We start from the raw sequence: 23,281 nt of genomic DNA, 5'->3' as shown, positions 1-23,281 counted from the left end.
AATGGGTTGGTCACTTATATGGAGCAGATAATGGGTTGGTCACAAGTTACTGTTTACTGTTAGCCCCAGCAGACACATGCAGACATAAGCAATACCTTGTTGAGATTTCCATAGCCCATTCGCTGTGCTGCATTAGTTTTCCATTCAGGCAGTGGAGGGTCAAAGTTGACAATATTAGGGGAGCTAACAGGCATAGTAGGACAAAGAGACTGCTTAAGGACACCAAGTGGAAGGGTGCAGAGAACCGCATCAGCTGAGAACATCAACGCATCAAAAAACCATCAATAATTCAATAGCATATAATGACATATCTACATGGTAATTTACAGACCAACTTACGAGGTCTGATCCAAAAGTTCCCGGAATGGAGTTATATTGATTTGTATATTTGCACGATGGAAAGAACCTATTGCAATGTTTGCCGGCATAGGTGCTTTCTCATGAGTGTTATTACAAAATTGCAGGTTATTACAACAAGGTGTTCCTGCATGAATTTTTGTTATGTAAAGGTCTGTCAGTTGCATCCAGCGACTTTCTAACAAATTTATTGACATGTTCAATCTATCGGAACTGTATTCGCTTTAAATTTTGTGTGAATTTAGGGAAAACTAGTAGAAAAAAATAAGATTACAACGTTTAATTAAAGACCAGTTTTTGTTGTAAACGTTAGTAGAATTTAAGAATAAAATAATTGAAAATAAAATCCATAAGAACAAATAAAACTGACTGATACAAAAATAGAAATAGAACTGACTGAGCGCACAAATAACGACATGTTTAGTCGCTGTTGTTGCCTAAGTTCTCAAGTTTTACTAAGTTTACTGCAGAGACTGGTCGCTGATTAAACGTTGTAATTTTATTCTTTCTACATAAATTTTTGCGCGAAATTCGTTATGATTATCAATGGAGCGATCGGCAGAACATCGCAGCCAAACCACATAGACGAAAGAGAACAACTCCCTATAAATGCAGCTGATGCATCAGGTGCAGTACGTCTTGTGATAAGCTGTTGTGTTGCTCACCCGCTCAACGGGAGAACAACTCCACAAAAACAACAGATTGTCAAGACAGGCTGGATCAGATCGTGTAGTGGAAACATGGATAAAAAAATGCAAAAGTAGCTGTTTTTGAAATTTGCTAAAATGTAGGAAGCTCTTGTAATTTGGTACATTGCCAGCATTGCTAGCTGCATATTTTAGAGAATATAAAATTGTGTAGTGCATTCATATAGTCACCTAACAACAGACACCTAAGCTCTACAGTCCTTACCTTCCATAGTAGTTATATCCCTAGTGCCAGTTCGTGGATCAAAAACTTCAAGCTCCACTTTGTCTGGTGAGTATCTCACAGTTTGTACTGCAGAATTGAGCTTTATGTTGAGCCCATCAGCAAGAGCCAAGGGTAATACTGAGTACCCATTTTTCACTGAAAAACAGGAGTGACATTACAACGATCTAAGCAGATTACAGACTAACTTAGATGGACAGACAGATGATTATAGACTAACTTGAATGAACAGAGAGATGATTACAGACTTGCCTAAGAAGAACTCAAGTGAAACCATGTTCGAAAGAGAAACAGTCTGGTACCGCAATAAATTGACACACAAGTAGATGTGGAACGAGACAGGTTTTTCAAGTTCGAGACGAGACTCGAGACACTGTCTTGTAAAGATTCGAGACTCGAGACACGAGACAGTAAAATAATGAGCATTTGGTGATGATTTCACTACACAAGTACTAGCTACTTGGTTTATATAAAATTAATAAAATTATTTTTAAATTGAATTTTCACCTGGTGTAAACAATTTAAATACAACATTTTAATAGTGATATGCATGTAGTTTTTGTAAACAAAAGTGACACAAACAGCTCTAAAATACCGAAGTTATATATTCTAAGAATTTTGAGCTTGATTGACCATAATTATTATAAACATATTGCTTTGTACATGTATATTTTTACCATCTATTGAATAGTTCTTACTTTTTAATGTAATGCGTAATGAAACCGATAGCCGTCGCTCTACAAAGAAATACTGCAACTAAAAGAACACACGATAACACTTTCATTCTTATCGTTTCATTAATGTTAAGTTTTGTTTGTGTATTAACTGTAGTATGTGAATTATATTTAAATTGTACTCATGAAATTATATTAATTACTGTATACATGCACATGTATATTCTTATATTGAGCTAACAAAACGTCATTGTTGACCGAACACGGACTATGGTCGACACGGCCTTTCGTTCGTTTCTCTGTGTCCGGACAAGTTTTACACGCGATTGGTAGTATATACGTAAAAGAGGCTCGAATTTTATGAAGGGCGGTTGATGTTTAGACACGATACGATAAAATACAGACATTTTACCCGCAAAAGTGTTATTTATTAAATTGGATTATTCGAAGAGTAATTAGATATGACCCGGTATCTGTTTTATTTGGCGCCTTACAGTGCCTGGCGTTGCGTGTTCGCAACTCGAGTTGATCAACTCGAGTTGTACAACTCGAGTTGAAAACTTGGCACAGTATAATTCTAATAATTCACTATTAGCTCTAGTGCTACAGTACATACAGTTTAATTTCTATTAGCTAACGGGTGCCTATTGATGTACCATTGTTAATATAACTAGATCTACGGTTATGCTACCGCAATACCGATATATTGCACCTTACTTTTGAAAAGTCGCGTTGCGTGTTCACAACTCGAGTTGTGAACGCGCAAGGCGAGGCACTGTAAGGCGCCATAGTTTTAAGGATACAGAACCGAACTAAAATATAACAGGGCCGTTGTCCGGACTACATGATTAGACTCAGTGGACAACATAATCAATAGCAACAGGTAGTAACGGACCGGGTGTAACTTTAAAGGCAGTTGCCCGCAATCCATTACAATATATGGAGTTGTTGCTACCGCAAGAAGCCATGTTTTAACAACCGTGCGCAGGCGCTTTAGTTCTATTTCCTGTCTCGAGTTTGGCAATAGTTAAGTCGAGACGAGACCGATACGAGACAGGTCGATACTCGAGACGTCTCGTGTCTCGTTCCACCTCTACACACAAGTGTCCTAATATACCAGAAATTTGAAATACGAGGAAAATTTTGAGCAAATGTTTGCTCTTTAAAATAGGAGACAAATTTGAGATACGAGCATACGAAAATCTTTAGTGCGGTCGCTAGGTAGATGAGTACATAGCGTCATGTGTGTGTTTGTTCAGCCAGGCCTGAATCAAGCAGTCAAGTAAACTAATAGCCCCACTCTCGTTCTCGCCTTTGCTGGACAGTCCTGGATGTCCTAACCGCACCCATCTGATGGCTATCATAAAGCAATTTAAAAATTCTTAGATTCCTCTACAGGGAATGTGAGAAGCTGCTTACAAGTGACAATCAATATTTCTCGTTGGACCGGTTTGAGCAGAGCCATAGAAAAGTACAAAAATAAAAATGGAAACAAAATTAGAATTAAGTTTATTGTAACATGATACTAAAACTTAATTTCAAGTGTATTTATAATAAATTAAGTTCATTTCTGTTAAATTTAATATAATTTCTCTCTCCTATCCTCACAGGCCACCGTGAGCCACTACCATTTCTTGAAGGTAGGAACTCCATACAGTACTGTCAATAATAACGTCACATTTTATTGCAGATCATAACCACTAAATCACTACTTGTTACTTTGTGGGCGTAGGTGGTGAATTAGAACAATTGAAAATATTATTACATTGTCATATCTGGTTCTCAGGCGTTTTGTTAGGATATGGGAATGGATTAATTTGTCTTTAATTATTGTATGTGAGAACAATCGATTTGAGAAAATTGACACATGAGCTCTGGTCCAGGAACACCCTATGCTGGCATCTCAAAATATTGTTGTATAATGAGGTTAAAGTTACTCTCAATTTCTTAATTTTCATAGAGGTTCTTGAATCGAAAGAAAGCAATACAGAGTTTGTGTCTTAAAATGGCTGCCTGGGCAAATAAGTTAAATAGCAGTAATGGCGCAGAAGTAACTTTCTAGAATGACAATGAGAAGACATCCGTCTGAGAATAAACCTGTCATCTGTAATGACTAGACCGGTGAAGACTTTCCTGGCATTCATAGAATCAACAATCTTAGTGTGGTCTTCAATGACCAAGTTGTCCTTTTTACTATAATAAGAGCAGCCTCCGTGCAGCTGCCTGAAGCCATGGGTGGATGTTGGAAAAAATTGCATTGTACAGGATTCGAACACGCCGCAATCAACTGGGTAGACCGACACTCAACGCCTGCACTAATCGACTATATTACTGCGTTGCAGAATATTTGTACGTATAGTTATTACACCTGATAATCGCGCACGGCATACCAAACTGCCAGGGTATTAGTATTTGTAAAACTTTATCGATATAATCATCATCAAAAATGCAGGAAATCTGAGTGCCTTATCATGGCAAACTCGTTTACATTTTCAGAATTGATCTTCCTCGTAACATTTCAATATGCCTGGGGTGTGATAATCGTTGTTCATAAGATTATCAGAAAGATATAAGGTCAAATATGGCTGTATGTACCTGTCAAGTGTGGGCCAGTGAACTCAAAGTCATCATCCTGATCCCAATGCTTCAAGGATAGATTGGCCAATGAGGCAGCATTGGCAAACTCGAGATTGGCAAAGTGCCAGTCAAGTATCTGTCGGTCCTTAGAGGAGAGATATATGTCGCTACAAGCAGTTTTAGAAAATTGTTTCAACCTACTTTTATTATTATAACTCACATGTTTTCAACAACTAGAGATCATTGGCTGATACATCTGCAATATTGATTACTCAAATGTTTTCAACAACTAGAGATCATTGGCTGATACATCTGCAATATTGATTACTCACATGTTTTCAACAACTAGAGATCATTGGCTGATACATCTGCAATATTGATTACTTCCTTCCACATTTAAAAGAGAAATGACAGACTATTTTTAGCAACAGCCATAAAACTGAATCACATAACGGGTTGCAGATAATATGCTACTAAAACAACTGTCTTTCGATAAGAATTAATGATTGGGGCAGCATAAAGCACTCGATATTTTCACTCTGAAAAATGGCAGCTGGGCAAATACAGAAAGCTTAAAGGTTGACTTGCAACAAAATTCACATTATAGTTATTTGGTATCATAAGATTCAACCATGTATTACTCTGTTGTGTTGTAGGTGCCAAATATGTGGAAATGTGATTACAGGCTCTTAAAAGCTCAAAAACGAAAAGTTAATCGCAGCCACACGAGACCGCCGTAGTTTGGATTCGCTTTTTAAAACGGCTCAAATGGGATGTAGTTGTTACAGGATGGTTTCTGTTTACACTTTCATGCAACCTCATTCGTCGAAATATTTTCACAAATATACTTCACACATTCAATAAAACGATGTCTATTGTTCTTACGTGTCTGTTTTATCGTCATTGTAATGCTATCACTTTTAGCACTTAAATCTTAAAACTTACCGTAAAAAATTGTTAAACTTTTTAACCTTAGCCGTAAGGGGCGCATATCATTGTCTGATAATCATGACGAGCCTGTTGGTTACCTGTAATAATCGAAAAGTGCTGCAAAAATTATTGGCAAAGTATTGGGTCACGTGATCAGATTACGACTTGACGATTGAATAATGCCGAAACAAAACGGGGTCTTCGGTAAAACCCGAAGTGTTTGTCATAAACTAGTGCTACGATAAGTTTTATACTGAGCTTTTTATTGGCCTTTCAATTCACGTGAGAAAATCACGTGACAAGACGATAACCAAACTGCAATGACTACGTCAGATAAATAAACAGATTCCAATCTGCGGCGGCTTTTCGTTTTTGAGCTTTTAAGAGCTTGTAATCACATTTCCACTTATTTGGCACCTACAACACAACAGAGTAAGACATGGTGAATCTTTTGATACCAAATAACTGTAATGTGAATTTTGTTGCAAGTCAACGTTTAATAATAGAACACTCAATGCAAGTAGATACTAAGTGTGAACTGTGAATACATCGATTTTTGCAGCAGTTCAATCATGTAATATTACAAGAACATCAGTTACCTAAAAAGACTAAGTTGTTAGCTAATATATTTTTACATATCCTTAATTTGTTGTATTTCTTTTTAAATCGCCTTAAATTTATCTCTTTGTATTTATCGCTTGGTCTGCAAAATTACTTGAATCATCTGTGGCTATACGGCATAGCACTTTTATGCGTAAAGTGCAAAGTAGAGACAACTTTGTCCTATAATAAACATATAAAATCATGTTGTAACAGCCAAACATGTTAACGTGCAGTAAAGCTGAATAATGCACCTTCATTGAAGGCATATAGTGCAGTAACAATGAGGCTGAAAAGTGTGTTTTGCCATCAATTGAAACTTTTTCAACTTGCTACAACAGAAAAGTGCTTCTCCTCTATAATAACCACAGTACAATTTACATAAACATGTTTTCTCTTCTAGCAAATACTGCTGGAATGGTGCAAAAAATGCCAAGAAAAGAAAAATATAGCAGCTTATGCATCATTTAGTTATGCAGCAATACCCAAGAAACTTGAGAATAGAGCAGCAATGTAACAACCCAATCAGAGAGTTGGCAGTCATGTGACTGGACCATTACCTAGGAGGATTTGACGTTGCATCTTGGATACCTTGCTCCAACTTTTTTCGCTGTTCCATGAGAAGCTCATTCTTTTCTATCGCCTGATTTAGCAGACGAATACAATTTCGTACCTGAAATTCCTTTTCAATGTCCTGTGGGTTTCGTCCCCTAAGACTGGATTTGTAATCTTCATGCCTCTTCTTTACCATTGCCTGGCACTCGGCTAACTAATGAAATGAATCTCAGATTAGACATGAAATGATTCTCAGATTAGATGCAAGGCAGATAGATCAGTTTGTAAACTATTGTATACTCTTGCCGATTTGCGAAGCGAATTCGCTATAACTGTTATGCTTAGAGTTGTAATCCCCATAGACCTATTAACTATACAATTACCTATTAATTAACTAACTATTAATTGATTAACTATACTATTAACTATACCTATTAACTAAGTATAGTTAATAGGTCTATGGTAATCCCTATCTAAGAGTGTAGATGTGATTATCATTTGAGTAAAGCTTTCATTATGAATAATATCTGACAAAACTATCAGTAATGGTATGAAAACTACCAATTAGTCATCAAAAATACCGCAGCCTTCAGTATGAAAAAAGCTGTGCTTGCCAAATCAGGAATGGACAGTAAATGGAGGGTATATTAATGATTCACCCTGGAGTTGCAATCCTTGCAACAGGTGGTAGCCAAGAATCAATTAAGCCAAGATTATTTTCGCCTTAATTGTTTTATATTGTATCACTCGCGGGTGTAGGCTGCTCGCTGGCTTAAACCTAATGGAAAGTGAAGTTTTCACATATTTATATAAATTGTAAGCTGAACATTAAACTGAGAAACCGAGATTGATATTCAGAAAGTCACACGAGCTAGAGGGTCATACAAGTTGGTAGTAAATGGGCAGAATGAGCATGAGAAAAGACAAGTTGCACCTCGTTCTTCAGTCAACATGTTGAGTGAGATTACGAAAAGTTCAAATGAGAGGCTTACTTATTGATTGATTTTACCAAATTAATGCCAAAGGCAGCAAAATTGTAAAAATACAAATCACAATTTAGGATATACAATTTTTTTTTAGAAATAATCAATTGTTAACCTATTAATATTTTAATATCCAAAGCTGAACCCAATTAATACGCTGAAGCTGGGAGGAAAATGTTACAAGAAGTTGTTCAAACAAGGCACTTGATTGGCTAGATAAACTTTTTGTAAATTTTCTAACGAAAAATGGCTGCCACCTTTGCACGGCTGTAAATTGCTCAACTTTAAAAATTTGTGCACCGTTCAACTGTCTCAAAGTTTAAATATACAAGAAAACACCTAAAAGGAAGTTATAGAAATTTTAAAACTCAAGACATAAGTCACCATTTCAAAATAAACACATATTTGCTAGACCAGATTTAAGGTACGGCCACACGTGCCAAATTTTTTCATTGGTTCTGACCAAAATCAGGAAATGAACGCAAAACACAGAACTATTCGGTCAAAATTAACAGAATTGTCAGAGCTGTGCATGCACACCGAAATCATCGACGAAACACTTTTAATTGGCTAAACAAATTATTAGCGAGTGCGATTTTAGCAGCTTTCGCAATTAGTATAGTCCAAGACACGCACATTACGACCCACAATAAAAGTACCAGTGTAATTCGACGTAGCACATGCAATGTAACTGCCTAGATTGCGCTATTGTTGGTATTTCATAGTTTGAACGTCATGGCTACAAATTGTTTCTTTTTTAATAATAACAATTTGTTTTTAGCAGCAAATGTTCCGTTGTATAAAGAGTTGCCTTCTTTAGAGCAATCAAGTCAGTTGCATCATATCTACTATGGCAAATCGGGTCAGCATTTGCTTGCATGTCGCGTTATGTGCTTCAGACTTTATAAATCGGTAAAGCTAATAGAATCGTGCTAGCTAATAATTTGTTTATCCAAATAAAAGCGTTTCATTGATGATTTTGGTGTGCATGCACAGCTCTAACAATTGTATGAATTTCAGTCGAATAATTCAGTATTTTTCATCCATTCCGTGATTCCGGTCAGAACCAACGAAAAAATCGGCAAGTGTGGCCGTACCTTTATGCCTCTCTTGGATCAACACTATGTTACCAGGCAACAGTGCGCTGCCAGACAACACTGCACTACTAGACAATACTGTTTTACCAGACAACACTGCACTATTAGACAATACTGTTTTACCAGACAACACTGCACTATTAGACAACGCTGTTTTACCAGACAACACTGCACTATTAGACAACACTGTTTTACCAGACAACACTGCACTATTAGACAACACTGTTTGACCAGACAACACTGCACTATTAGACAACACTGTTTTACCAGACAACACTGCACTATTAGACAACACTGTTTTACCAGACAACACTGCACTATTAGACAACACTGTTTGACCAGACAACACTGCACTACTAGACAATACTGTTTTACCAGACAACACTGCACTATTAGACAATACTGTTTTACCAGACAACACTGCACTACTAGACAACACTGTTTTACCAGACAACACTGCACTATTGGACAACACTGTTTTACCAGACAACACTGCACTATTAGACAACACTGTTTTACCAAACACTGCACTATTAGACACCACTGTTTTACCAGACAACACTGCACTATTAGACAACACTGTGTTACCAGACAGCAAACAAATAAAGCTTTCCATTCTTGCCTTCCTAATTGGACTAACATTGTTGCTTAGAGATGCGTGTTTATAACTAACAAAGATTAAATTTATTAAAAATATAAATAATAAAATATTTCTTCTTTCATTTTTAATTATGTTTTTGTATTTACTATATTTCTCCACACAGCTTGATTTTCTTTTGTCAGCATTGGCCTGAGAAATGAAGTTAGGATCAAATGAAATGGCCATTAAGTGAAGTGATTGCTTGATTGTATTGATTAGCATATAAATTAACTCAATCCTATGGAAGATAACCACCTAGTCTACACCTACATGTAGTTTAGGAGTAATGTGGCTGTTCACCCATGAGAGAACTTGTTCCTCAATATTCACTTATGAACAACAAATTTGTTGGTGACTCTACTTTGAGGAGCGAATATCAAATACCGACTTACTGATTGAAGAATTTGTTTGAGATTCTCCTGGAGCTCGATAATAGTTCTCTGATACTCCGACTGTTTCTCTATGACTCTCTTTTCTTGGAGTCTGCAAAGCAAGGACACTAGCATTGTGGCAACCACTGGCTGACATAGCCTATTAAGTATTAATAATCTAAATCGTAATGCTAGTTTAACTTTGAATTTTGTTCAGCTATCACATCTAGTTAGGTTCGTGTCTGTTGGTCTGCGTAAACGTGTTCACACTTTTGAACCATTTTGTTAAAAATTTACACGCATATGCCTCGTGCCTTTCACCAGATGGGAAGAACCAGGCCATTAAACACACAAGAATGCACCTCACATGCATTAACTTGTAGAGATGCCCCGATTCTAATTTCACCAGCCGATTCAGATACCGATTCGATATATCGATTCTTATTGAAAAATAATTCGATTCAGATCTTTTGTGTTGCATAGATAATTGTAAATTTTATTATGCAAATATAAATATAATGCAAAAAAAAAATAAATATTGATGTATTTATTTGTTTATATTTGTTTGTATTTATGGAAAAAAAGATATGCATGTATATATATTTCTTGAAATCTGCTACCTATTAATAATGATAATTACTGTTAGTGGCACAACTTTCTCTGTGATAATGAAGTCTCTCTTCTACTGCTGAACGAACTGCTGCGCCTGTACAAGTTTAGTTCAAATTAATGTTTATTTCAATTATCGTTAGTGATTCAATTACCTCAGTGAGACGCCTTTATCTTCTATCACTATCGATGTAGCGAGTCGTACTGAAGAAGGACTCACTAGCCACAGATGATGGTAGACAGGCTAAATACCGATAAGCCACTGAGATTATTTTATGCGATACAAACGATACATCGTATTGTCAGGATCAAGAGAGAGATGGATAACTTTATGCATCGACTACTCAAGTTACTTTTGTAATGCTAGTAAATAGAAACATTACACCGCATTCTTGTTGCTCATCAGTGTTCTCTTGTTCGTGATTGGCTGCAATAAATCATTTCGCTGTAATTGCACTTTGTGATTACTTCCTGACTAAAGCCAAAAGATTCCTCAGCTGTGTGGATGTTTATTAGGCTATAGATATGAAATAGATTGTGTGACAGGCCCGGAATTCATTAGGCAAAAGTAAGGAACTTGCAGCTGATAAATTTTTATTAGTGTAGCAGGCTAAAATACGGTTTTGTGCTAAATAGTTGATCTGTAAAAAAGTATCTGAACTATCCGATTTTTAAGAAAAGATCGGCCGATACCGATTCAGGTACTTAACACCCATATCGGCACCGATACCGATATTAAAATCGGGGCAACTCTAGCATTAAGTACAACTACCCTCAATGAACGTGTTCATGGATTGTTGCCACGATAGCTGTGGGCTATCCGATAAAAATGACAGAAATCCGGGGTAACGTTGAGCTTAATGCTAGTTTTTACTAACATTTCAAAGGCTCGCCAGACATATCTACATAAATTGATGTAATGGTGACAATGCTATGGACGAATGTCCATTATGTCAAGAAAAATAACTACAGAGTAGACAGTAGGGTTGCTCCTTTATCTTCATGCAACAGCTGGAAAGGTTCTGTACAGAAGAGTTATAAATAAATTGAATCCTAAAAAGTGGATGAATGCTATTTTTCGAATGTTTGTTTTCATTCAAACAACATGACAGTTCACAGAAGTCAAATTTTGCATGCAAAAAAGAGGTGACAGAAATTATATTTTGGCCCAATTCATTACAAATTTTTAAGAAATGTTAAAAGAATAAGAATTCACTTTTAAAGTTATATCTTTGCCTACTAACTTGGTCAGATCAGCTCTGGCACAGCCTATAGTAGCCTGTCTTGACAAACTGTTGTTTTTGCGGAGTTGTCCCGCAGCGAGCGGGGCGAGGAAAACAACAGCTTGTCACAAGACGCACTGCACCTGATGCATCAGCTGCACTGAAAGGGAGTTGTTCTCTTCCATCTATGCGGCTTGACTGCAATGTAATGTCGATCGTTCCATTGGTTATCATAACGGATTTGGCACAAATATTTATGTACAAAAAATAAGATAAAAACGTTTAACCAGAGATCAGTCTCTGCGCTAAACTTTAGTAGAACTTGAGAACTTAGGCAACAACAGACACTGAACATGTTGTTATTTGAGCACTCAGTCAGTTTTATTTGTTCTTATTGATTTTATTTTTAATTTATTTTATTCTTAAGTTCTACTAAAGTTCACCGCAGAGACTGGTCTCTGGTTCAACGTTTGAATCTTATTTTTTCTACATAAATTTTGGCGCGAAATCCGTTATGATTGCCAATGGAGCGACGACATAACATCGCAGCCAAGCTGCATAGACGGAAGAGAACAACTCCTTTCAGTGCAGCTGATGCATCAGGTGCAGTGCGTCTTGTGACAAGCTGTCGTTTTGCTCGCCCCGCTCAACAGGGGACAATTCCGCAAAAAACAACAGTTTGTTAAGACAGACTGAACCTATAATAGCTCTGATTGGATTGACCCGAAAAAGCATTTTTTCATAAAGGCAAAATGCATCGGCCGGGAATCGAACCCGGGCCTCCCGCGTGGCAGGCGAGAATTCTACCACTGAACCACCGATGCTTCCTGATAAGCATCGACTTTTCTGAAGTGAAAATCTAAACCTCAAAGCGTAATGATTAGTGAGTCATACGGGTCATTTGCAAAACGCTTGATATACGCGTACGGTTGCTGCATCGCTGAAGCGTGAATTTAGTTCTAAAAACGTAACGACTCATCACGGCTTGCGAAGAATAAATCTAAATGGCCCAAATGTAGAAACGGAAGACGCCTTCCCGTACTATATTGTTAATGAACCGTACAATATAGTACGACTCATCAACTACATAAACTCTGAATTCACTTTAAATACGTTTAACTTACTGAACACACACTTGAAGCTAAGTTTGGGTATGTAATTTTTCTCATTTTCCTGAACTTCAACTTTTAATCACCAAAATTTTATCACAAATTAGTTTCTAGCTTGGTTTTCAATATAATTTTAGCCGATCTCACTATAACTTTTTTTAACGTAACTTGGCAAGAAAGCCTGAACAATGCTGCTTTCGTGATGAGGTTGATTTTGGTTAGCAGGTTAAGGGAAGTTGTCTGACCTTCTGTTTGAAGGGATTGCAACTCAAATTTTGCCGCTGGTTTCAAAGGGGAAATATTACCATTTTACGTATGAGAATTGCTGAACTGAGAAAAATCGGCCATCGTGTCTCTTTCAGGCGTTGTGAAAATGTTGTCAGCAAACAGCATTTTGGTTTTTGTTAATTTGACAAACATAATAAGCACACTGACTGCCAAATTTAAACTCAGGCGAAAGTTTTGTTAAATTCGTATGGTGAAATAAGATTGGTTTAGTGAGGTGAAAAAAATCATCATGTTCCACTTCGTAAGGTAAAGAAATCGTATTTCAGGGCAATCGTAACCTAATGGTGCAATGCATTCGTAATGATTCCCTGGTATAAGCCTGAATGAAATTCGAACACATGCTAAGCTGGGAACACCGCACACAACTCTCCAATTACCAGGTCTATTGATTGTATGTCAGTCAATTCATGAGTCAAATCTGAAACATCTAGAATGTTCCGAATATAAATCAAATACCATACCGTCTGACCAAACTGGTTTCCTGTCAACCCTAAATGCTCTTCAAAACTGATTTTTCTAAAATTATTTTTTATATCTTTAATGAAACATTTCAAAGCCTTATGTTACTCAATCTCCGAAAATTGCCAGCTTTATTCAGGAGTATTGCACAACTGGTACGCTTGCAGTTTGCATCTTTAGGTTTTAGTTTAATTTACTGTCATGCACACATCTGCTGTTCTGCCCAACAGACTTATGAAATAAGTAGCTGTAAGCAAAAAATCAATTTGTTTGCTTTTACTTGAGCCAAAGCACGAAATTTATTATTTTAAGGTGGTTATGTAACTCTTATAATAATCAGATTTAAATCATATACAGTCAAACATGGATAACTCGAACTTCACGGGACCGAGCGAAAGTGTTCAAGTTATCAGAGCGTTCGAGTTATCAGAGCACTGTCACAAGTCCATGTATTTATTTATTTATTAGTAGATACATGCACATATACAAGCTATAATAGAAATCAAAAGCATAAATGGCTTGTTTCAAATTAAATGCTTCTAATGTAAAGTTTAAAACTTTTTTATCAAAAAGTATGGGAGATTTTCTATCACTTGAGATTGTTTTGTTGTTTGAGGTGATGTTATTGCCAGGATGTTTTTTAGATTAAAATTGGCAAAACTTGATCGTTGTTGAAATGCTCAGAAGAAAAGACATCTTTTTCTTTTGAGCGTTTTAACCGAGATCAATTTTGCCGATTTTTCTTGAAGTTTATGCGAAGGTCACCTCACTTTTCCATGCTTCCGAAAGGCGATCGCTAAGCGGATGTTTGGTAAAAATCAAAATTCACTAAACCTTTAGAAAAGTTGTTGACAAAAATATTTTGCCGACGGTGGTAATAACGACGCCTATGATTTACGAAAAGTTGAGGTTTACTTCTATTACTTGGAATAAAGTGATTTTCTAAAGCGATAACAACCGTCTCGGTAGCCGTAGGGAAAAAAACTGTTCGAGTTAACAGAGTTGAGGTCGAGTTATCTATAGCAATTTATCATTACGTGGAAACGGACCAAAGAACCCGTTCGAGTTAACCATGTGTTCGAGCTATCCGTGGGCGAGTTATCCATGTTTGACTGTATTTGTATTGCTTTTTAAAAGTAAGCAGTTAACACATAAAAATGAAGATTTTAATTGAAACTTCAAAATTATATCAGCTAAGGCTGTTGAAAATTGGCTTTTAAAAATACTTTGCAATGAACTATACCCAAAGAATGACATTTATGTCTACTTAAAAGTCACTAGTGTATACACAAACTGTGACAATCCCTAGTGTGAAACGAACAAAATGACAAACTATGCAAGTCTAAGATGCCTACTAAAACTAACAAAGACATGTTTTTGATATACTTGAGAAGCAGAGAAAAAAGTTGCAGCATTTTGAAAACAAATACTGTGCACCCGTCCTTTGTTACCCTACGATGTGAAACACAATGGTTTTTTATTCCCCTCAATACGTCATTTTTTTCGCCATACTGACATCTACAAAAATGTTTCTCGAAATTCAAATCTGGCGGTTGGTGTGGTGAATACGTTGGAATCATGAAAATGTTATGTTATTCGCTAAAATTCCACCTACAACACCTGAAAGAAATACGATGCTTGCTCTCTCTCTCAGTTCAGCAATCTTTGTGTTCCATAAATGCTTGATATTGCGCGAGTGAAACAAACATTAGTGAAATGTAAGCGAAAGTGAGGATTTGTTGTACATTTTAGCGTTTAATATAATATTTACTATAAACTTTAATTCATTATACTTAGATAAATATATAACTACATATATAACTATAATTCCTTAGCCATGGGTCCTAAGATTGATAATGATGTTAAAGGAAGAAGAAAATTATTACCACGGCAACAAAGCTAGAGTTACTATGTTAACTATATATGTAAGTTGACTATAGTTATTAAGGTTAATATACTATTTGTGCCATGATCACAGAAACCATGGCTAAGTCGTGATTATAATATTTAGAGTTATCTACAGTAGCAGAAGGAGAAATTTCTCACAGTTATTTTGCAAAAAGAATTTTGATTCCAGCTTAAATACAGCCGATTTTATGGTCAATAAACTGAATGCACATTTACCATTAGTGCGAAAACATAGTTCCGAGAAAACTAGTGTTAAAGTCTGAGAAACGAAAACCGATGCAAATTTTTGTTTACATTTCAAAACGTCATAGCAACCAATATTAAGAAGTTGTGATATTTATCTAGATTTCTATGTTTATATCCAAAACATTATGCTGAATTTAAAAATGTAAACATATTTTAGCTGGTTGTCATAGAATTAGCTGTATATCTATAAAAAAATATATATTACTCAATTTTGCAGATATTAAAAACGGCTTGGCAGTAACACGATATTTTGCACAACCGTAGTATGATCAACAAAATCTTTAAAAAAATAATGACAGTAACATATTGCACACCATCGGCCACTATATACTTCGATCTTGTAAATTCGAATAATTAGTCTTACAATCAAATCTTAAAAAATCAAATAATTACTCTTATAATTAAGTATTGCAATATTCTTATAAGAATTGTTAGGAATATATCATCGTCATTCCCTTTACTTTCACTGCTTTTGACATCAGTTAGAATACCAAAATACTAATTATTAGTGTCCAAATGTCAGAATTATCTTTCAAATTGGCAAAAAAGAAACGATTACGTTTTTCGGACGCCATTTTTCAGTACTTCCTGTTTAGCATAGCAACGGTTTTAAGGTTTTTTCCCGAGGTTTAAAGACATTTATTATCTAAACTGACTTCAGATTCAGAAAGATCACTCTTTGATTGGTCCAGAAACACGTGTTACAAAGATCGTTACCAATATTATAAATTCAGTTAGTGTAACTTTAAAGACGGATAACTCAGCTCCGTGATTTGCGACGTAACCATGGTTTCTGTGACTGCGACCCATTTTGTTACTAATTTTTGTAACCACTATTAAGTAATTTTGTACAGTACGTATATAAAACTTTGATGTTTTTATCCAAGGGGGTGTTTGCATTAGATAACTGCTATGGGTTTCTATACGCCTCTATATATTTTTGCATTACAATGCCAACAGCGGAATGAATTAATGTCGTATGATGGGATCCACGGTAAAGCCAATGATTAAAAAATACACCGATGTCTACTAGAAAACCAGAAGGACATCCATAAAAGAGAAAAAACACGTATGTTTGCTAGAAGCGAGGAAAAACACTGATGTTTGTTAGAACCAAGGAAAAACACTGATGTCTGCTAGAACCAAAGAAAAATTATGATGTCTGCTAGAACCAAAGAAAAACACTGATGTCTCCTAGAACCAAGGAGAACAGTATGTCTACTTAAGGCAAAGGAAGACCTAGACTTACTTAATAATAAGCTCGAGGGCCTGCCCAAGAGTGAGCGGCTTGTTGTTGGCAAAGTTGAAGTCCATCTGATGCGACATGTAGGAAGTTGTCTCTAGCAGCCTGTTAAACTCTCTTTCTACCATTTCGTCTTTCTCTTTCGCTACCTTCAATTGAGACAAAATAGGGGTAAAAAAGAAAACGAGATATGCAGTTAACTAGGAGACAAGAAATCTTTAAGAAAACCTGAAGACCTATGCAAGGTCTTCTAGTTATGATATAATTATCTTGCTGCCACCTCTTTCAAAAAATCTTTTACATTTTATCGAAGCTAAATCATATCGGGTAGCGAAAATATTGTTAGTGTGTTTACAACTCAGGTTGAGACAACTTCTCTCTAATATCAGCCAGGGCTGTGAAGAATTAGAACTGCACAGTTTCATTGCAGCACAATATGCAATAACTTTACAGTGCATTACATCTTTCTAACACGCAGTTAACATTTACTGCTACCGCAACTGCGCTCCTGCTACAAATTTACCCTATGATCTACTGCGCATTACTTCCATGATGCATCACCTGAAACCCAGCAATTAATGCACACTGTGACAGCGCATTTTCAAAACCTGAAACTGCTTTTGTACTGCAACTGCAGATTAGAATAGAGTTGATACTGTGGATCAACCAAAACCACTGACTTCCCAAACATCTGTAGTGTATTGTACAAGTTTTTCAGCAAGCTCATGAATTTGCGCTCTAACTCCCATATCACTTCAGAATAGAGAGTCAGGTATTATTACATTCCGATCGATGAAATTAGGATCTTTGAAATGCATTTTCATTAAAGGCATAGTAGATTTTAATTTCAACACAACACAAACACAACATGTTAATTGCGATCAATCTGTTAGCCACTCATAGTCAAGTTTGAGCGGTATTCCACTCTTGAAATTGTGTTGTGGTTGCAATAAGCTAACTCAATACTACATACTTTGATGCGTTTTCATGACAATCCGCTCTGCATGTACGTAGAGTATAACGCAAAAGTTCTTACTGCATTCAGCACCGTAAACTGTGCAGTACTTAATACTACTGCTGCGCACCAAGACTGCTTATTGTATATTAAAAATATTTATACTGCCTGTATACTGTGTACTGCACAGTAGCAGATGTATGTAGTGTGGGTATACTGCGCCCAGCACGGCTGTAACATCTTTCCCACTGCCACTTGACTGATAAAGCAACTGCATAGATATCCAGGCAAAAATTACTACAACTGCTTTTTACATCTGGGCAATAGTGAGTACTTATCAATGCGCCATTGTGATTGATTTGCAATGGTCACAACTCTGCTAGCTAACATAATCAACAATTACCTAAACTAATCGTAATTAACTAAAAATATTTTACATATTGCAAATAAAAATGTTACACTGAAGTGGCAATGCTAAAAAAATAAATGAAATATAAACAAAATAAATATGGCTGTTTATATACAATAACATGAATTGTAAACACAATAACATAAATATTTTTTGGTCTAGTTTGGGCTAATTTTATAAATATAGTTAAAACTTAGTGGCAGCAAAATACATCCTACCAACGTTTCTCCTACACAAACATTCTTACTCTATACAGAAAGTCTAAACACAATAACATGAATGTCTGCAAATTATATTTTTGATATTATTTGCGCTATTTTGTAAATATAGTTGAAACTTAATGGCAGCAAAATATAAGTCCAATGGCGCAACACCATATTTAGCAAAAATGAATATAATACTATTGTAAGGAGATAGCCAGAGTGGAATCTGGTGTTAGTGAGGTGGAAAGAAAGACCTACCGTGCAACCACCGTTCTCAAAAAGAGGACATTTCTGTTTGATTTTCTGAAGTTCAATGTTCATCTGTTTGCTCATAACAGTTATAGGGTTGCCTCCGAGGCCTGTCACAACCATGGCTCCGATATCAGCTAGGAAGTTGGCTTTCCTAAATGTGGCGATGCGCCCTCCAATACGCTCCTACAACAAATGCGTTTGAAGACAGTTAAATACTAGTTTATACCTAAAAAACCTACTCAACATTTTTAGGTAAATAAACTCAAGGATTTCATAATCGAAAATGTAACAAGCATTTAGTTCTTTTTTACAGTAAAGGGTACCATTCAAAAAGTGGAAACAAGGAATTACAACAGCTAAACTTGACCAGCAACATATCACTGATGTGCGAAAGCAACATAATTCCACATAACGAGTGCTGCTATACGGTAATTTACTAAATAGTTTGTCAAACTGGTGAGCTGAAAAATCATTCTTTAACATCCCAACTCAATTCCTTTTAAAAAGATCACTTTTCAGCACAATTCAATGAAAACACTATATGACCATCAACAGATCCATTCACAGCGTTTCCATGCTTCGGATGGATTCAGAGTTGCCTGCTGCCGACGAATTCACACACTACCATTTCAATGATTCTGAATTGCACTGTTTAAATCTTTCCAAAATTTGTGATGCATCTTCAAAACTAAACTTTTTAAAGTAGACTTGCTGTCGGGTCACAGTCACTTTTCAACTCATGCGTAGACAACTAGTTGCACTAACTAAGTCGGGATGCCTGATCGCAATGCTGAAATTGTTCTACTACCACTGGGGAGAGCTTGCCGAGTATTATTGATTTAGACCCATCAGCAGTGTTTCTATGATGTCGAATAGTACACTAACAGCGAAGGCTTTTGCACAAATTTTGCGAAGCAAAATGGCATCGAAGGTTTTCGGATCTAATGGTTTCTATGATTTAGAATGGAAGCAACTCCGAACCATTCGAAGCATGGCAATGCACTGATTGTGAAAACCAACTCATCAGGATAGCATAACTCCAATTAATTTCATTACGCGCAAAGATAAAAATTTGCGTATGAACCATACCAACCTACATCAATGGAACATATTTCAAAATAATCACACTTTACATGAAAACTAGTGATCCCTACAAGAATATGTAAGGAGTTAAATGGTTATGCTTGTGGTAAAAACTCAGAAAGCTATGTAACCATATCTAACAGCAATTTTGCAGAGCTTCAGACTCATACAGAACTCACCCTTGCCTCAAGTACTGTGACTGTTAGCCCAAAAGATTGAAGCTGTCTGGCAGCAACTAGTCCCGAGATACCAGCACCAATAACAACAACATGGCCTTGTTTAAAGCTTATTTCTGTCAGTTTCTTGTAAACTCCAAAGTTGATATAGCCATGGCGCTGAAGGAATGCGTGCACTCGTAGAACCAGCCCTCCATCACCTAGAAGAATCAATCCTCATCATGATTAGATACAAATATCTCTAAAGAGTATGTGCATGAGAAAAAATTGGCTTCCTGTTCATGTTAGTGAATCAATGGATGAACCTCTAGTATTCACAAAAAAGGAAGATGAACCAGTTGGTCAGGCAGCTGCCTGGTTCATAAATGTCTAAATAATGGAAATGTGAGCCACTATTAAATTTGAAAGACCAAGTGCTGACTTAATAGTGATATTCAGCTAACAGCACCTCATGAAAACGTGTCAACAACCAACCAAATAGCAAGATGTACATATGATGAAAGTAGTCTAAATATAGATCTCCCCTGAGTGAGATCGATCTATCACTGCTACATAGTGACATTAGCAAGAGATGCATAAAGTGAAAATGCCCATCAATACTTACTGCTGTAAGGCGGCGCAATTAAAGGCAAAGCATTTTCTATTGTTACTTCCTCCCTTGGGTTATTCAACCATATCTCCAACTACAATAATAACAATTTCTCTGTAAATAATTTCTAATATTTATGGCTACATATTGAGAGAAGGACATTAACTATATATTTGAAAAGTTGGAAATTTTTGTGATAGGCAAGTGGAAAGCTAACAAATTAGATCTATGGCAGCGGGAGTAGTCTCATCTATATCAGCGCTTGCCTATCTGGTTTCATCGCTGAAACTCTACGACTGACGAGGGCAATCTCACACCCCCTTGTTTAGGATCAAACAAAAAAGTCTCTATACATAATGAAATACAGAAACATTCGGAACATATGAAAACAATTTATTTTTGGAAGATCATTCCAAGAGTCGAACGTTTTCACACAGCAGCGACATATAAGACAAAACCACTTAATGATCTTTGACTGTTTTTTAGCCTCTTTTCTGCTATTACCTTATACTGCTTGCAGGTGAGTGAAATGCGCAAATCATTTTCAAGATCAATTGCATTACAATATTTACTTTAGATGTAAAAACAAGATGAAAGTTGATTCCTGCACCCAGCGAATAACAGCTCACGCCCACTAATCTATACCTACTGTACAATACATCTGACTGCAACCCAATCATAGACTGGTGGGTTGCTAGCCTATGATGTACAATGAATAGAACTCATCCCACTGAACTGATAATCTTGCAATGTAAGCCAAACATAAAGAATTGGATGAAGAGCATGTACAAGTCGACTAGCTAAAGTATATTAGCCTTATACTTGGCCTTATACCCTGAAATACAGTACTAGGACAATAGAGTTAGTAATTACAAAGTTGAGCTAGTCAATTACTCTATGGATAAAAACTGTCAACTCCCGACTTGTAATGGAAACATGCAGCAATATCCGTCTCATCTAAATAAATTCAAAGCTTAAGGGTATGAACATGATGACCTTGACCTAACAAGGTAAATTAGGCTGCTAGCAAAGAGAACTTGATCTGATAGGAATCACCTGTTGTGAGCAAGTAGTTAGAAGTATTTCTCCTATTTGATTCACAGATATGATCTACTTTTAGTGATTGAACAGTCATGTAAACAGCAAATAATACACATGTTGATTTTGAAGCGTTTTGGTTATGTAACCACATAATATGTGAGAATGACCTACCAATCTATTCCTGATGTAGAGAAAAACTCTATGTGAAGTGGATGGCGCAGAAACTATGTCTGGGAAACATTGCGCTTCCAAGGAAGTAAGCTTATCCGCGGGCAGACGACTATGAAAAGCTGCGCCTTGAAGCCCTACAAAAAAGAGCACATATACAGTGAAACCTCGTGTAGTAATTCGTTCTAGGAGCCATTTTATAAGTATAAAACTTCATAAGTAAAAACCGATTTCACAACATAAAACTCATAATCCATATCAAGCCTACGCAACTCGGATACATAGGTATATCATTGTATAAATTACTAGAACAGCCGGCACCGCAAAGGTAATTGTGCAGGTAATAAAACAGTTTTTGTGTAGAAAATTTATTTTCAATTAGCAGAGTTTTTTACCCAATGAATTTGAGTAGCTTAAGCTCGTAACTCAGGCCAGCGTTAGGAATAAAGATTGCATCATCTCTCATGCAATCATTATCTTCTAGTGTGTTAGCTGAAGCATGCTAGTAGTAGTACTATAATAATTGTAATACTACTAGCATGCTTGAAGATCATGATTGCATGAGAGATCATGATGCGTAACACAACAATTATAAGCACAATTGTAAGGACGGCTCTTATTATAGCAAAAATGTAGACTAGTTTAAAGCACATCAATTATATCAATACTTTTGTCATATATTTCAGTACTTCAGAGTCTTGGCTTTCAAATGAGCCTATATTCAATACACAAAAAATAATAGAACTATGAAAGACAGGGTGTGAAAAGTATGTCCTGCAATAAAAAACATTTGGTTGTGGTTCCCACAATGAGATGTCATATTTAGCCTTAGGTCGCTCATCCCTTTCGCTGCCATTGTGCTGCGCTTTTCTGTGACAATCGGTGCTCTTAAACCAAGAAAGCGCTGATAATAAACTAGGATTCTAGATCATCAACAATGCCCGGGGACCGCGCAAACACCCGACCAATACAAACACATGTTCTGGGTTAATAGATTTCAGGTGATTGTTAGAGTTTGCTTTTTTCATCCTTTAGTTCATTTTAAACATTTATAGTAATTATTATCACATCGTTTTATATATATGATTCTAAATATTATGATTATGCTTCAATAAATATACTGTCGTTGATAAAGGTAATGAAATGGCATCGATTAAATTGTGACCTGCAGTGCTCTAGGACTATATGAAAATTGCACTTTCGCGAGACCACACAATGCTTAAAATTAATTAGCCTCAGTCGTACCCCTCAACATTACAATAAAAAGAGAGAGCTAGTGCATAATATCACCGGGAAAATATAATATGGTGCTTGGAATCTGAGCTATTTATCATAGAAATAATCTGTACATGGAGAGCAATGACACCGATTCTTTTGTCATCTTCATTGGTTCTCTGGAGTTGTCCTGCCTTCACCTGCCACTAGCGTCATTATCGTAATTGATAAATAAGTGGTAAGAGCACACAACACCGAATATGAAAATAGTGACGTCATAATTTGCGAGCCTATACTAATAAACATTTCTGTGGTAGAGCTCAGGGGAAATCCTATAAACACCAACCAATGTCTGTCTCACCATGTCAAACAATGGCTCATTTGAAAGCCA

General features: G+C 36.3%; 1 protein-coding gene and 1 non-coding gene across 2 annotated transcripts in view; both read right to left on the bottom strand.

Moving 5' to 3' along the window:
- Positions 1-23,281, bottom strand: part of LOC137401180 (lysine-specific histone demethylase 1A-like) — a 44,432-nt gene that overhangs the window by 13,080 nt on the left and 8,071 nt on the right. Inside the window, exons 4-13 of the mRNA XM_068087565.1 lie at positions 21,679-21,812; positions 20,482-20,560; positions 19,881-20,077; positions 18,625-18,801; positions 16,806-16,948; positions 9,736-9,826; positions 6,629-6,837; positions 4,557-4,705; positions 1,270-1,425; positions 96-253 (exon numbers count right to left, since the gene is read on the bottom strand). Of these exons, the coding sequence (XP_067943666.1) occupies positions 96-253; positions 1,270-1,425; positions 4,557-4,705; positions 6,629-6,837; positions 9,736-9,826; positions 16,806-16,948; positions 18,625-18,801; positions 19,881-20,077; positions 20,482-20,560; positions 21,679-21,812 (1,493 nt within the window). The remainder of the gene's footprint in view (positions 1-95; positions 254-1,269; positions 1,426-4,556; positions 4,706-6,628; positions 6,838-9,735; positions 9,827-16,805; positions 16,949-18,624; positions 18,802-19,880; positions 20,078-20,481; positions 20,561-21,678; positions 21,813-23,281) is intronic.
- On the bottom strand, positions 12,300-12,370 carry Trnag-gcc (transfer RNA glycine (anticodon GCC)). The gene has a single exon. It is a non-coding gene; the product is annotated as a tRNA-Gly (tRNA).

This window comes from Watersipora subatra, chromosome 7 (genome assembly GCF_963576615.1).
Source record: "Watersipora subatra chromosome 7, tzWatSuba1.1, whole genome shotgun sequence".
Classification (NCBI taxonomy): Eukaryota; Metazoa; Bryozoa; class Gymnolaemata; order Cheilostomatida; family Watersiporidae; genus Watersipora; species Watersipora subatra.
Note: the sequence above shows the minus strand (reverse complement) of the source record. Positions and strands in the feature narration are given on the sequence as shown.